Source organism: Myxine glutinosa, chromosome 2, assembly GCF_964187855.1.
Source record: "Myxine glutinosa chromosome 2, kmMyxGlut1.1, whole genome shotgun sequence".
Taxonomy (NCBI): domain Eukaryota; kingdom Metazoa; phylum Chordata; class Myxini; order Myxiniformes; family Myxinidae; genus Myxine; species Myxine glutinosa.
In genome coordinates, this window is record NC_136262.1 from 113,625,774 (window position 1) to 113,640,898 (window position 15,125).

Below are 15,125 nucleotides of genomic sequence, written 5' to 3' on the forward strand. Positions count from 1 at the left end.
CGCCTACAGGTCACAATTCTAAACCGATAGTCATGAAACTTTACCAAGCTCTTGAGTCTAAGAGGTTGTCACAACTGAGAAGCCTATTGATGAGGTCCAAGGTTATCTTGAGGACAAATGTCTAAAATCGTAATTTTTCAGCTGATTGACTTGAAAATTGAACAGCACTTGGATATTGAATCACTGAATTGGGAAACCATTTTTTGGGGTCAAAAGGTCAAAAGTTAAGTCCAGGTCAAACTTCCAAAAGCATCAATTTTCATCTGAAAACGATCAATTTTCATCCAATTGACCCGAGCTATGATTAAGATTGTCATTTTTAATGTTGATGAAATGGATGATTTGATGGCAATTCTTTTATGAGGGGGTGGGTGTGGATTTTGCAAGTGTAGTGAGTGTTCTGCATGATGTCTCTCGTTTGTTTATTTTTAATTCCAAGATCGATATTTGTGGTAAGCAGTCGCAGGGTAAAAAGGCAATGTGCTTACAGTGGGGCAGTCGAGCATTGATGACAAAACAAGGGAAAGCGCAGAGGAGGAAACTAACCTGTACGTATAATGTTAGGTAAGGTTAATGGGGATAGAAAATATCATGGTTACGGATGTGGGATGGGGTTGTGTGCCACCTGCTTTTGAAAGGCTGGAGGGGAAGGGTATGATTGAACTGCCTCCAGAAGGCAGTTCCACAGACTGTGCCCTCTCTGGTGACAGAATGGCTTGTTGGCTTCTTTTTTTTCTTTTCTTTTTTTATTAACCTCATGCGTGAAGCAAAAAGTGGGGTTGAGTAATTGGTTTCCTCTGCAAGTTTATGATTGAGGAACTACTTATTTTCAATTGCATTTTGAACACAGTAACACACATGAATCTGCAGTTTAGCAGTACTTTGGCTCTGAATTTGGGAAATTGTATGGAATTTCGCACTGAGTAAGGTAATTGTTTGTTTAATTGCATTGCATTGTCATGGATTGTGGTCGTGCATGCCTGCCTCGTGGTTATGAATGGTGTTCCTCAAGGTTTAATGAGGTATTCTGTACCCTGGAGCCACTTTTTTGTCTGCTTTTGGCAAACTTGCATGCTATTGTTTTCATCAATGTAATATTTTGGAGTATAATTAAGAATTATTCTGTTGTGCCCTTAAATTATCTTTTCTAAAAGAGCACTGAGGTATCAATTTTTGTTAGGATGGCAGTTCCAAAGGCCTCCACAAATGATTGGTGATGGTGCACGGTGCAGGTACACCCTCGTCTAATCTGATGGTAGCCAAATGAGTGGCTGACTAAGCTTGAGCAGGGTTCCCTCGACAGGGTTTGTACATGTCCTGGAAATCCTGGATGGGCATGACATTTGAGAAATCTATTTTTCAGGCTTTGAAAGCCATGGAATTTTACAATTTGTAATGGAAGATCAGAGCGTAGTTATGTTTCTGAACGGAAAATTGTATTCCTTAATTTTCACAGTTGTGTATATTGGTTATAATACCAAATATGGTGTTGCGCATATTTTAGTTTTGCCTTTTAAATGTTAATGATATGCATGTTGCCAAATAACTTGCTCTTTCATTTTTGGGAAAACCTCGATTCTCTAAAATATGCTTGGGAATGTTCATGGAAAAAGTTGTGGAATTCAGATGGTCAAAATGGATACGAACCCTCAAAGATTAAGCTCAGGTCAGGGTGGCTGGCAAATGCAACCAACCCAAAATCTTGTTTAAGGGCAAGGCATTAATCATGGTTGATCAAAAAGCTACGGTTACTAAACTATCCACAGAACTTGGAATTTCTCATGGCACGGTTTTCATCATAATCTCGGAACACTTGGGCACATCCAATATCAAGCAGGTCAAGTCTCGCAAAACTCCAGTACTTGTGATGAACAGCAATGGCTGGCGTCGTGCCATACGTAAGCTTCTCAAACTGTGCAACACGTACCTATGAAATTGACCGTTAACTTTCCTCCTCTTGCGATGAAATTGACCTGCTGTGACCCCGTTGCTTATTTGATGACTGATAATTAATCCGATGGAAGATTGGTGTGGCTTCACCAATGGCATCGATCTGATGCAAGCACGAGAGATCATCATCATCACACAAATTTCACACCCTACCCTCATCCGTCAAGGTCATGATGTTTACTTTCTGGGATGCTGATGGAATTTTGAATTATTTCTAACAGAAAACTTCAATAACAGGGGAATGTGATCCCCATTCACAACAATGCCCTTGTGCGTACTGCCAGGGTTGTAAACAAAAAAACCCCACTATGTGTAACTGTGGATTGAGAGTTTGAGAGCAGGTGGAACATCCTCACTTCACCCTATCCGAGTACAAACCGAATCTGGCGCTAGTGAATCGGAAATCGAATTTATTTTCCTCTTCCTGCACATACAATTTGGAGGATGATTGGGGCAAGTTGTTGTTGTTTCGTATGCAGACTGAACATATATATGAATGATCGTTTTAAGGCCATTTTTCCCCACGAGAGTGGGGGTTGGCCTTGCAGGCCCCATGACCTCATGGGGCCCTTTTTGAGGCAGTTTTTATGGCTGGATGCCCTTCCTGACGCAACCCTAAGTCGCCTCTTACGATGCGCAGGGATACGGTGTACCTATTCTAAACTGGGGTACACTGGGATCATTCATCCCAGCAAGCTGGTACTCAATTTGCCGACCTCGGAAGGATGACAGGCTGACTCAACCGCCCTGGTGTTAATTCAGCGATCGACCGGGATTTGAACTCAGGATCCTAGGATCCCAAGCTAGCACCCTAACCGCTAAGCCAACACCAGGCAGACTGGTTGCATAATTTTCTGGAAGTGCAGCTATGTCGCTGATACAGTACCACCATTACCAGTAAGCTGGTACTCATTTTGCCGACCTTGGAAAGATGACAGGGGACCGCAAACATGGGGACCGGACCGCAAGGCTAACCCCCGCTCTAGCAGGGAAAATGGCCTTAAAATGCATGTTGTTGTTGCAGGTTGGAAAGATGACAGGCTAAGCCAACACACCTGGTGTTATTTAACAGCACGATGGGCTCAAACCCAAGACCCTAAGATCTTTAGCGATTCACCTTAACCGATAAACGCCAGGCTTATTGAGAGCAATTGCATTAACGTGAAGGAGAATTGTATTGAAATTATTTATTTATTTAAAAAACAATTAAACTTGCATCATTCAAACAACTAGGGGTGAGTGCATGTTGTGTCACCAACTAGGTGTGTGTGGGTATTGAGGCAATGAGTAACAGCTTGATGTGGCAGTTCTATTGTAAGGCTGGGAGATGTGTTATCTGAACTATGGGGGAAACTACGGGCCAAACATGTATTTTGGGCTGACCACTAATTATACATTGTGATTACAAATGCTCTGAGAATCACAATTAGTTTGTTGGGATGAAAGATGTTGATTGAAAGGGGAAATTAATAATTAATTTGATATATCTGGCACCTTAAGGTTATGTGAATAACAGGGTGTTGATGCCCATGGAAGAATGTGATGTTATATCTGCTGTTTATTTATTTATTTACTTTAATTGAGCAAAACTCATTTTGAGGTTTGTTCTCAGGTGAGGTTTTGGCAGAGACAAGTTTATAGGTATTTGTCTCAATGTCCATGGGGTCAGGATGTGAGTGGTCTTGGTGGGGGAATGAGATCTCCATGTGACTGTTTTGCAGCGAGAACTGCTCGCCATTCTTGAACTCTTTGCAAGTGAGAGTGATTGTCTGAGGGATGAGCTGGAGATCCTGCTCAAAAAAGACACAACAGGTACGTTCCTGTGCACAAAAGATGAGTTCATCTACAGGCCACCGACCTTCAATATTGAAATGGTTGTTTTGAAGGTATGTCATTGTCCTGTATTTTACCTCAACAACTAAAGGTGGACGGCAGTTGTTTTCATCCCTGTCTGTTTGTGGCTTGGCAAAAATTTGTTTGTGTCTGCAGGTGACCGTCTGAGGACAGCAATGCACATTTCTGGTCAGGATCCAAATTCGGAAGTGATTCTTCGCCATTTAGAGATGCTGCTAAAACCGATGCACAGCGCACTGTCAAAATGTTATGGACGCATTCGGACAACTTGGTGGACAGGTTGGGTGTGTGACAAGGATGAATTTTATTTTGGTGAAGATAGATCCGGATGCGAAAAAAAAAGAAGAAAAAAGACATATATATATATATATATATATATATATATATATATATATATATATATATATATATATATATATATATATATATATATATATATATATATATATATATAGATATATATATAGATATATAGATATATATATAGATATATATATATATATATATATAGATATATGTATGTAATCGGGAGATTAAATCAGACGCGGACGTAGCTTCAGGACGTCGATCTTTAATTTTCGACAATCTTTCGAACCAACAAAGGTCTTCTTCTTAGTCGTCCCCAAGTTCAACGGAACATGTGTGTATATATATATATATATATATATATATATATATATATATATATATATATATATATATATATATATATATATATATATATATATATATATATATATATATATATAAGTTCTTCTTCACCATTGAGAGATGGGGCTTTAAACGATATACAGGTAAAACCAATGTACAGACATTCACGGTTAACAAAATGTGACCTGTTTCTACACTTGTGACCTTGTGTTTCGCGTAGTCGTGGGCGTTTTGATTTTCCCTTCTGAATTGTGAATTGCCGGGAACCTATCGGCATTTTTCCCATTGATACCTTGCGAAAAAGGGGGACAGGTTTCCTGCGATTCCTTTTTTTACATTAAAATGTTTTTTTCAACTGTGTACACATGATTACAGTCTCATAAAAATGCTTACAAATAATAAAAAACGATAACACCAGGCACCATTTCAAATGTTTATTGAAGGAATGCAATAACAGCTTAAGTCTTTAACAAACGAACAAAAAAACAGCATGTATCGTTTCAAACTTTTATAAACACAAATGCGCAAATTTTCAAATGTTGATGAAGAATTAAAATCGAGTGAACTCTGAAGATGACGCAGGTGGGGTTGCTAATGAGTCGTGCACCGAAAGGAATGTAGGTGAGGGCGCTGAAAAGGTCACCAAGTTGTGCACTGAGGGCGCCGAAGAGGGTGCAGATGAGGCCGCGGATGAGTCGTGCACTGAGGGGAGGCAGGATAGGCAGGAGGGGTATCACAGTGAGAAAATTCGTGATCGAGATGTATCTCCTTGAATGGGAGCATCACGTCATCAAACCCCCTCTTAAACTTGGGGTGAAGCCTCATGACCGGGTTGGCTTCTTGCACCCTGTCAATTGCCCGCATGTCCTCCAGTATCTCTCCCAGGAACTTAACCGTGAAGTTGGATCTCAGCACCATCACTGCCCTCCTCCTCCTCCCCCTCCTTGGAAACCTTGGTGGTAGCATCCAACTCCTTCGCTGAGCTCTTCGACATGCAAGGCGATAATATCCTCGGGCTCCATGTCATCAAAGCTTTTCCCTCCCACCTGACATGACAACCTGGCGATTTCATTCCTCTCCTCTGTGTTGTCGGGGAGCCTGTAAAGTTCTTCACTGTCTGTGACCACAGGTTTTGCCAGCAGACATTGTTCGTGGAGACTCTCACCTCATCCAGCGACTCCTTGATGGCGCCAATGATGCAGTGGGCTATGTTTAACTGTTTACAACACTGCCCGAGGGTGAACTTTGAGTTGGAGTCTATCACATCCAAAATGTGGCTAAAGGTGCAGTGGGTGTAATACGTTTTAAAACTGGAGATTACCCCTTGGTCTAGCAGCTGCATCAGGGAGGTGCTGTTGGATGGCATGAAGATCACCTCGACGTTCGGGTGAGCCCCCACCTGCAGGAGTGGTTTTGTTTTGCCAGCTCCCTCTCCTCTTGAGGGATGAACCAGTTATGGAACCAGTCCATGAAAATTTTACTGCCGTTAGCCACGCCTTCCTGTTGGCCCTCCAAAGCACGGGCAGGGTATGTTTGTTCTTGCCTTTGAGAGCACGTGGGTTCAGGGAATGGTATGCCATCATGGGTTTAATCATACAGTTCCCTTTTGCATTTGGGCAGAGGGGAAGAGATGCCTGCTCCTTGGCGACTTTGAACACTGATGCTGTTCTCTCTCGCTTCGAGATGAAAGTTCTCATGGGCATTTTATTCCAGAACAGGCCAGTCTTATCTGCATTGAAGACCTGCTCTGGCAGGTACCCTTTCTCGTCGAGCTGTGCGAGTTGAGCAGGCAACGTTTTGGCTGCATCGTGGTCCGTGGAGGCATTCTCGCCTGTCAGTTTGATGTTGCGGAGACCATACTGTTGAAGTGGTGAATCTGCTCGCTTTGAATGGACTGGGGCTGTCCACACCCACATTCCTCAGCGCATCACTCATAGCCACACCTGCATCACTTGTGCTCGCACCAGCCAGATACGTGTATTGTAAATGCGTCTTGCCTTTGCACGAATGAGAGGTCTACTTGAAGGCATGTTCTTCTGCGCATTGTCTTCTTTCCATACGTTCAGAAGCTTGTACATCCTTTCTATGTGGATGTCCCAGACCTGGGCGACCACCTTTGTGCTTGGTACAGCGCTCGCCGCAACAATTTCTCAGATCGTCCTCTCATTCTTCTATATGTACCGAACGGTGAATTTCTGGCTCGGGCTCAATGCTTTCTTCTGCCTCTTGGTAGTTGACGCATCTCCAGCATGGGTCTTGCGCTTCGAACCCATGATTGAACAATGAGCAGACCGAAAGGCAAAACACAGGTCAAAGCAGCAGGACGATAATGATTGAGACCCTGGACGTAAGTAGTCATGCAGGCATTGTGGGTAGATGTGTGAGGTGAGTATTCTGCCCATTGTTTGTGTGTGATGGCAGGTGATGCTGTATTCAGCAGCTGGTAATAGATGTGGTGAAGTGTTTACATTCTGTAGCTCGTGGGCGTGGTGAGGGGGACGTCTTGTGCAGCTGGTGCGATATGCTGCGCAGCTAGGTTCATAGTGCGAATGGTGGGACATGCTGGGCAGCTCGATTAGCACAACTGAACTTTATTATTATTATTTTTGTACACAAGATCAAGGCTCATGAAAGAGCTAACATTTATCACACAAAAAGTCAAACCGACACGAAAACGCAAAGGGGAGCGGCAGACAAGATGGAGAGAGGGTGAAGGACACAAACACAACATTTGAGAGCAGGGACATCGGGAGATGTTTTTGGAGGGAGAGGGCCTGGGGGGAGGCAGGATAGGTATAAAACGCAAGGACACCAAGGACTTCCAGGACAGAAGTCAAAAGTCACCTCAAAAAAGTGGATTTGGGGTGAAATTAGCATGGGTAGAAAAGATCAAGGTTTTGGATTGGGGAAGATAAGATAGATGGTGGTGAACAGCCGTTTTAAAGACCTGGAGGGAGGAGTGGGATTGAAGAGAGTGAGGGAGTTTGTTCCAGAGGCGGGAGAAAAGAGGAGTGAAGGTGAGCAGAGAGTCTTGATTTTGGCAGTTTAACCATAAGAGGGTTGCAGGCAGATCTTGTGCGACCTGCAGGAATATTTGGGGGACAGAGCCCAGAGAGAGCTGGGGGGGCAAGGCCGGAGAGGAGTCGGTAGAAGACGGAAAGACCACCAACCTGCCTGCGGTGATTAAGTGAAAGGCCCTCCGAGATAGTGTCATCGCGGGAGGTTCCAATGATTCTGAACGCTTTGGTTTCAACAGCGTGAAGACGAGCTAGGTGTGAGGCAGGAGCACCAGCCCAGAGGGGAGAGCAGTACTCCATTGAGCTGCGGATGAAAGCCTTGTATGTGGTGAGGAGCTCAGGTGTGCCAAGGAAGGACTTCGCACGACGGAGGATGCCCAGTCGGCGACTGGCTTTGGAGGCCAGCTTGGAAATGTGGTTTTCCCGGGAAAGATCATGGCAGATAGTGAGACCCAAAAGCTTGAGTGACAGAACTTTTTGGAGAGGATTATTCAGAAAGTAGATGGGAGGGTTGTCCAATCGGTCTTTTCGGAGAGACATCGTAAGAGTGTGAGATTTGTCAGGATTGAAAGACATGTTCCACTTGTTTGCCCAGTCTGATTTTGTCCAGGTCTGCAGAGAGTGAGGAGGCTGCAGACTGCCGATCTGAGGGATGAGGAATGGAGCGGCAGAGAGTTGTCATCAGCAAAGAGATAGAGAGGATTTTCAAGAGAGTCAGAGAGATCATTGATGAAGACCAGAAAAAGCACAGGGCCCAGAACACTGCCTTGGGGAACTCCAGCCTGAAGAGGAAGAGGAGATGAGAGAAACCCATTCAGGGCCACACGACGACTAGAGAGGAAGTCCGCCAGCCATGCGTGGAGATTTCCATGGATACCAAAGGAGGAGAGTTTGGTGAGCAGAGCGGGGTGCCAGACCGTATCGAAGGCACGTGATATGTCGAGGGAGACAGCTCTAATTTCCTGTTTGGCATTGAGGACGTCCATCCATTGTTGAGACAGCAGAAGCAGCATGTCCAGAGTAGAGTGACCTGGTCTGAAACCAAATTGATGATCAGAGATCAAGCCATTGGAGAAGAGGAAAGATTTCATATCTGAAGCAATGATGGATTCCATGACTTTGCTGATAATTGGGAGAAGGTTGATTGGTCTGTAGTTGCTAGGATCTGTTTTTGCACCTATTTTGTGCAAAGCAGTGATGTTGGCTGATTTCCAAGCAGATGGCAGTTGACCTTGAGCAAAAGAGAGGGTGAAGAGAACAGAGAGAGGGAGTGAAAGAGCGGAAGAACAGGATTTTAGGACCCGTGGGCTGATGCCGTCAGGTCCAGTTGCAGAATCAGAGTCGAGGGTTGACAAACTTTTCCACCTTGTCAGGAGGAAAGGACATGGAGTCCAGGAGCAGCTGGGTACGACTGGTTACGACTGGGTATGGTGGGTACAGAGAGGGATGGGTTTGGGACACAAGATTTAGAGGCAAACGCAGAGTTGAGGCATTCAGCTTTTTCACGTGCGGAGTCGGCTGTGTAGCCGTTTGAGGTAAGGGAGGGGATGGAGGGGGAACAAACACCAGAAACAGATTTGACCAGATGCCACCAGGATTTGGAAGAGGGAGACAGATAAGAGAGTTCGGTCTTGAGAACGGAGAGATATTGTTTCCTGGCTCTCCTGAGGGTGGACACACACTTGTTTTCGGGCTTTGTGAAAGGAAATGAGATTTCCTTCTGTTGGATTTGCTTTCCAGGAGATGAAGGCAAGTTGTTTCTGGGCAACAGCCTCACCACAAGATTCCGTGTACCATGGACGGGAGGAAGGGTATGACGACTGAAGACGAGATGGGATAAATCTGTGCATGAGAGAGAGCAATTTACTTTGGAAGAATTCCCAGGATGAGTTGATGTCAGAGGTGGTAGCGATGGGAGACCAGTCCAGATGATTGATGGCTGCTTGAAGACCGTGCCAGTTGGCCTGAGTGAAATGCCAGACTCGTCGACGCTGAGCAGGCTCCCTGAGAATGGTCAGAGAGATGTCCACTTTAACAAGGACATGATCAGATGATCCGATTGGAGCAGAAGCAGAGCAGCAGATATTTTCAGGGAAGTTAGTCATAACCAAGTCCAGAAGAGAAGATGCTCCGTTGACCGATATCCGGGTCGGAAATTGACAGATTGTGTCAGTCCGAGTGAGTCGCAGAAGTCCTTTGCTGAGGAGCCATGGCTGGTGAGAGAGGTACCCACACCCAGCCAACTGGCATGGTGACAATTGAAATCACCACATATGAGGAAGATAGAGTTGGGATGAGTAGATATAAGTTGGTCCATATTATCAGACAGCGAGATGTAGATGGAGTCATCAGTTTGGTGGACGGTACAACACATATGAACAAGAGGTGGGAGCGAAGGGGAAGCCATAGCCAGAGGTATTCCTGGGGGTGAGGTGGAGAGTGCAGTGCAGGGCGAGTGCGGAAGAGTTTTTGATAAAGATAGCAACCCCACCTCCAGGACGAGGCTCAGGTCTATCATCCCGGAGGAGGGAGTAACCCGGGAGAGATACTAAGGAATCAGACAACATGAAGGAGGAAAGTTTCTGTTAAGCAGATCACGTCTGGTTTGACAGAAGCAACCTGTATGGAGAGATCAGTTAAGTTTGAACGAAGGCCCCGGATGTTTGAGGTCCATACTGTTAATGAAGAGGAAGGGGGAGCATCGGATACAGAACAGGGGGGAGGAGGGGTAGGGTAAGATGTGGAAGAGGTGGAAGAGGTGGAAGAGGTAGGGAGAGCTGTTGAAGGTGTCAGATTTCAGAATAGCTCGGAGAAAGGGAAGGATGGGGCGGACAAAAGGTTTGATGGTGATTGGGTGAGGCATAATGAGGTGTTATTTGAGGAGGGGGAAGAGCGAGGCAGAAGGTTGGGGGAGATGGAGGTGAGAGTTGGAAGGGGGAAGAAGCGGGGAGGACGCTTTGAGGAGGGGGAGTGAGGGGGGAAATTAAGAAGAAATGAGGGTGGGGAGATTTGGAGGGGTGAGGGGGAGGGTTGGGAGGGAAGGGACAAGGGGAGGGATTTGAAAGGGATGGGATATGGGCACTGATCTCTACAACCACTGGATAGCGCATCGCCCACTGAACGTAACACACACAACTGACGCTGCCGCACACACAGGTAGGCAATCTTAACCACTCGCATCGTATGCGGACGCGTCAGGAGTTGGAGTGAACAACACATAATTTGTATGCAATTCCCAACTAAGCTCGCTACTTTCCTTCAGATCTGGACTTTATATCAAATCCCTTATACTATAGTGTCAAATTGTATTCTCGTAATAGAGGCCTACATCAACATCAACTTGTTTAATCATCAAAAAAATGTCCCCCACTACACCAAGTCCCAATCATTTGCTTCCTTCACAACAAAACAATGCTATTAATGTTGCAGCATTTTGCAGACGAGATCAGTAATGGCATCCACTAACAGTTCTTATTGAATGGTAATTTGTTTTCTTTGCTGAATAAAAGTAATTTAAAAAAGGTAATTATAATAATAATAATAATTCATTTATTTTGTATAGCGCTTTTCCAGAAGCCCAAAGGCGCTTTGACAGAGTGGAAAACATAATGCATAACAATACATGAAAACAACAATTGCAAAAAGACAAGAATCAAGAAAACAAACAGCAGCGATATACGGCATATATATAAGACAAGAATCAAAAAGACAAGACAAGAATCAATAGGGAAATATTTAAAGCAAAAGGAGGGAGAAGGAGAAGAGATAGTCAGGGGTTAAATGCTGTGGGTTGAATGTTGAATGCAGCGTTGAACAGGTGGGTCTTTAGTGATGTTTTGAATGTGGTGAGTGAGGAGGAGTCTCTGATGGTGTGAGGTAGTGAGTTCCAGAGGGTGGGAGCAGCGATGGAGAAGGCCCTGTCCCCCCAGGATCTGAATTTGGTCCGGATGGAGGGGGTCAGGAGGTTGGTACCAGCAGAGCGGAGGTTGCGGGTGGGAGTGTGTCTGGAGAGGAGGTCAGCCAGGTAGGATGGGGCCAGGTTATGGAGGGCTTTGTATGTCAAGAGGAGGATTTTGTACTGGATTCTCTGGGGGATGGGGAGCCAGTGAAGCTTGTAAAGGACGGGGGTGATGTGGTCACGGGTCCGGGAATGAGTGAGTAGACGGGCAGCGGAGTTCTGAATGTATTGGAGTTTATTGGTGATTTTTGAGGGTGAACCATAGAGGAGGCTATTGCAGTAGTCCAGACGGGAGGTGATGAAGGCGTGGATGAGGGTTTCTGCAGCCGTGGAGGAGAGGGATGAGCGGAGACGGGCAATGTTTTTCAGGTGAAAGAAGGCTGACTTTGTGATCTGTTTAGTGTATTTGTCGAAGGAAAGGGTTTGGTCAAAGATGACGCCAAGATTCCGGATGTGAGGGGAGGTGGATACTGGGATACCGTCGATGTTGAGGGCAAAGTTATGGGTGGATTTTGTGAGCGTTTTTGGGCCAATGATGATTATTTCAGATTTATCACAGTTAAGCTTGAGGAAGTTGATTTGAAGCCAGGATTTTATTTCAGTGATGCAGTTTGTCAGGATAGAGTGGGTGTCGGTGGAGACGGACTTGGTGGAGATGAAAAGCTGGATGTCATCGGCGAAGCAGTGGAATTGGAGACCATGACGGCGGATTAAGTGACCGAGCGGGGACAGGTAAAGGATGAAGAGGAGGGGGCCAAGAACTGAACCTTGGGGGACACCTTGGGGGAGGGGAGCAGTGGGGGATTTGCAGTTATTGATGGAGATGAACTGGCATCTGTCAGAGAGGTATGATTTAATCCAAGAGAGGGCAGTGCCGGTGACGTTAAAGGTGGATTCAAGTCGGGTGAGGAGGATAGTGTGATCGATGGTGTCAAAGGCAGCGCTGAGGTCGAGGAGGACGAGAATGTTGAGGTTGCCAGCGTCAGAGGAGAGGAGAAGGTCGTTGGTGATTTTGAGGAGAGCAGTTTCAGTACTGTGGTTGGAGCGGAATCCGGATTGGAATGTTTCATACAAGTTATTGGCAGAGAGATGATGTTTGAGTTGAGTGGCTACAGCGCGTTCCAAAACTTTTGACAGAAAGGGTAGGTTGGAGATGGGTCTGAAGTTGTTTAGGGTGTCAGGGTTTAGACCAGGTTTTTTTAGAATGGGGGTAACAGCAGCAATTTTGAGGGAAGGTGGGACGATGCCTGTAGACAGGGAGGAGTTTATTGTTGCAATGATAAGTGGAGAGAGAGCAGGGAGGGAGGCTTTGACAAAGCTGGAGGGGATGGGGTCAAGAGTGCAGGTGGCAGTTTTCATTCCTATGAGGAGTTCAGAGAGGTCAGTAGGAGAGATTGGGGAGAACCGAGACAGGGGATGGCAGGACAAGGGGGGGCAGGTGGTTGGAGGGGGAGCGGGTGCGGCGGTGGTCAAGCTGTTGTAGATGTTGTCAATTTTGCGTTGGAAGAAAGAGAGGAAGGAGATGCAGTTGTCTACTGTGAATGACTGGGTGGTGGTGTTCAGGGGGCGGAGGAGTTTGTTTATTGTCGAGAAGAGTGCTTTTGGGTTTCCGGAGCCAGAGTGGATAATTTGAGAGTAGTAGGCAGAGCGGGCGCGGGAGAGGGCATCTTTGTAGTGTTGTATGTGGTCCTTGTAGGCTTGGGAGTGAACTGTGAGACCCGTTTTATTGCGGAGTCTTTCAAGTTGGCGAGCACGAGTTTTCATCAGGTGGAGTTCAGGGGTAAACCAGGGAGCAGAATGGGTGAAAGAAACTGTTTTGGTTTTTACAGGCGCAAGCTGGTCAAGGCAGGAGGAGAGAGTGTGGTTGTAGTAGTCAGTGAGGTCGGAAGGGGTGTGGAGGTCAATGAAGGTAGAAGTGGACATTTTTTCAGAGAGGGTGGATGAGAATGAGGTAGGTGAAAGAGCGTTTAGCTTACGGAAGTTGATTGTGCGATAATGCCTTGGTGTTGGGGCGGGGATGTTGATGGTCAGAGTGATGGCTAAGTGGTCAGAGAGGGTGAGGTCGGAGCCATAGAGATGGTGCAAATTTAATCCAGTGGAGCAGACAAGGTCCAAAATGTGACCACGGATATGGGTAGGAAAGTCGACATGTTGAGTGAGGTTAAAGCAGGTGAGTAAATCAGTGAAGTCAGTGGTTATTGTGGAGTCAGTGGAGTCAGTGGAGTCAGTGGAGTCAGTGGAGTCAGTGGAGTCAGTGTGGATATTGAAATCACCAAGGAGGAGGATTGAGGGGGAGAGGGAACATAGCTGGGTCAGAAAGTAGGAGAAGTCAGACAGGAATGATGGGTGTGGTTTGGGAGGGCGGTAGACGACAGCCATGACTGACTGCGTGTGACCAGAGAGTTTTAAAGCCAGGTGTTCAAATGATGGAGCAGATGAGATGGAGATGAGGTTGGTCTTGATGTCTTGACGGTGGATAACGGCAATTCCACCACCTCGGCCCTCCGAGCGTGGTTTATTGACGTAGGAATATCCATTGGGTGTGGTGAGGTTGAGTGTGTAGTAGTCCAGAGGTTGTTGCCAGGTTTCGGTGAGACAGAGAAAGTCCAGTTTGTTATCCAGGATGTATTCGTTCAGGATGAGGCATTTATTGTTGAGGGACCGGGTGTTGAACAGGGTGAGCTTGATGTTGTTTTGAACAGCAGGGATGAATTCAGGTGAGTAATTACTTTGTTGTGATTTATTTCCATTCTTATTTCTTGTCAGAAGTAAACTTTTCAGTAGTAAATGGGGGGGAGGGGGGGGCGGCATGAAGGAATCTTAAAAATCATTGAAGGAATACATGTACTGTTATGGCAATAAAAGGCAATATGCAATATGTAAGGCAAAAAGTACAGTTGTGGCAATGAAAGGCAATTTGATATTGATCGTCCTTTGGCAACGTTGGTATTTAAAGGAGTACATTTGTACTGGTACAATGAGCTATCAACTGAGGCTATTGACGTGCCGTGGTGAGGAGTAGCGAGTGCCAGCAGTGGTGAGTGGGTAGCAAGTGCATGCAGTGGTGAGAAGGTAGCGAGTGCATGCAGTGGTGAGTGGGTAGCGAGCGCTTGCAGTGGTGAGTGGGTAGCGAGCACGTGCCGTGGTGAGGGGTAGCGAGCACGTGCCGTGGTGAGGGGTAGCGAGCACGTGCCGTGGTGAGGGGTAGCGAGCACGTGCCGTGGTGAGGGGTAGCGAGCGCGTGCCGTGGTGAGGGGTAGCAAGCGCATGCAGTGGTGAGGGGTAGCAAGCGCATGCAGTGGTGAGCACATGCATGTTTACCATCCATATCTGCAGAACAGATCGACGACCAAGGGAATCTATATGACAAAACAAAGGGTAACATCAAAATAATTTCCATGTATTATACCGACTTATTCCAGCAAATATGGCCACAAATGATCAGGCTTCTTTACCACATCCATATGCATATGAATGTTACTGGCTCTACAATGTATGTACATATCTGTTATACAGCTGTCAACATACAATTGATATGCAATTTTATTTAGTAAATTTATTTATTCTCTAAGTATTCCTTTCAGAAATTATAAATCATAACAAGGGAACTGCCTTAGCCCTTTAGCCTTTAAGGAATAAACTACATGCATGTACAAGTACATACAACATACTTTACAGTCATGTAGTGGCAGTAT

General features: G+C 45.8%; 1 protein-coding gene across 3 annotated transcripts in view; it reads left to right on the forward strand.

Moving 5' to 3' along the window:
- LOC137421401 (uncharacterized) overlaps window positions 1–15,125 on the forward strand; it is a gene marked incomplete at its 3' end in the record, with an annotated part of 63,562 nt that overhangs the window by 16,249 nt on the left and 32,188 nt on the right. The window contains 2 exon segments of one of the 3 annotated variants that reach the window (XM_078771436.1): window positions 3,672–3,762; window positions 3,940–4,083. In XM_078771436.1, the coding sequence (XP_078627562.1) occupies window positions 3,672–3,762; window positions 3,940–4,083 (235 nt within the window). 3 annotated transcript variants of the gene reach the window in all.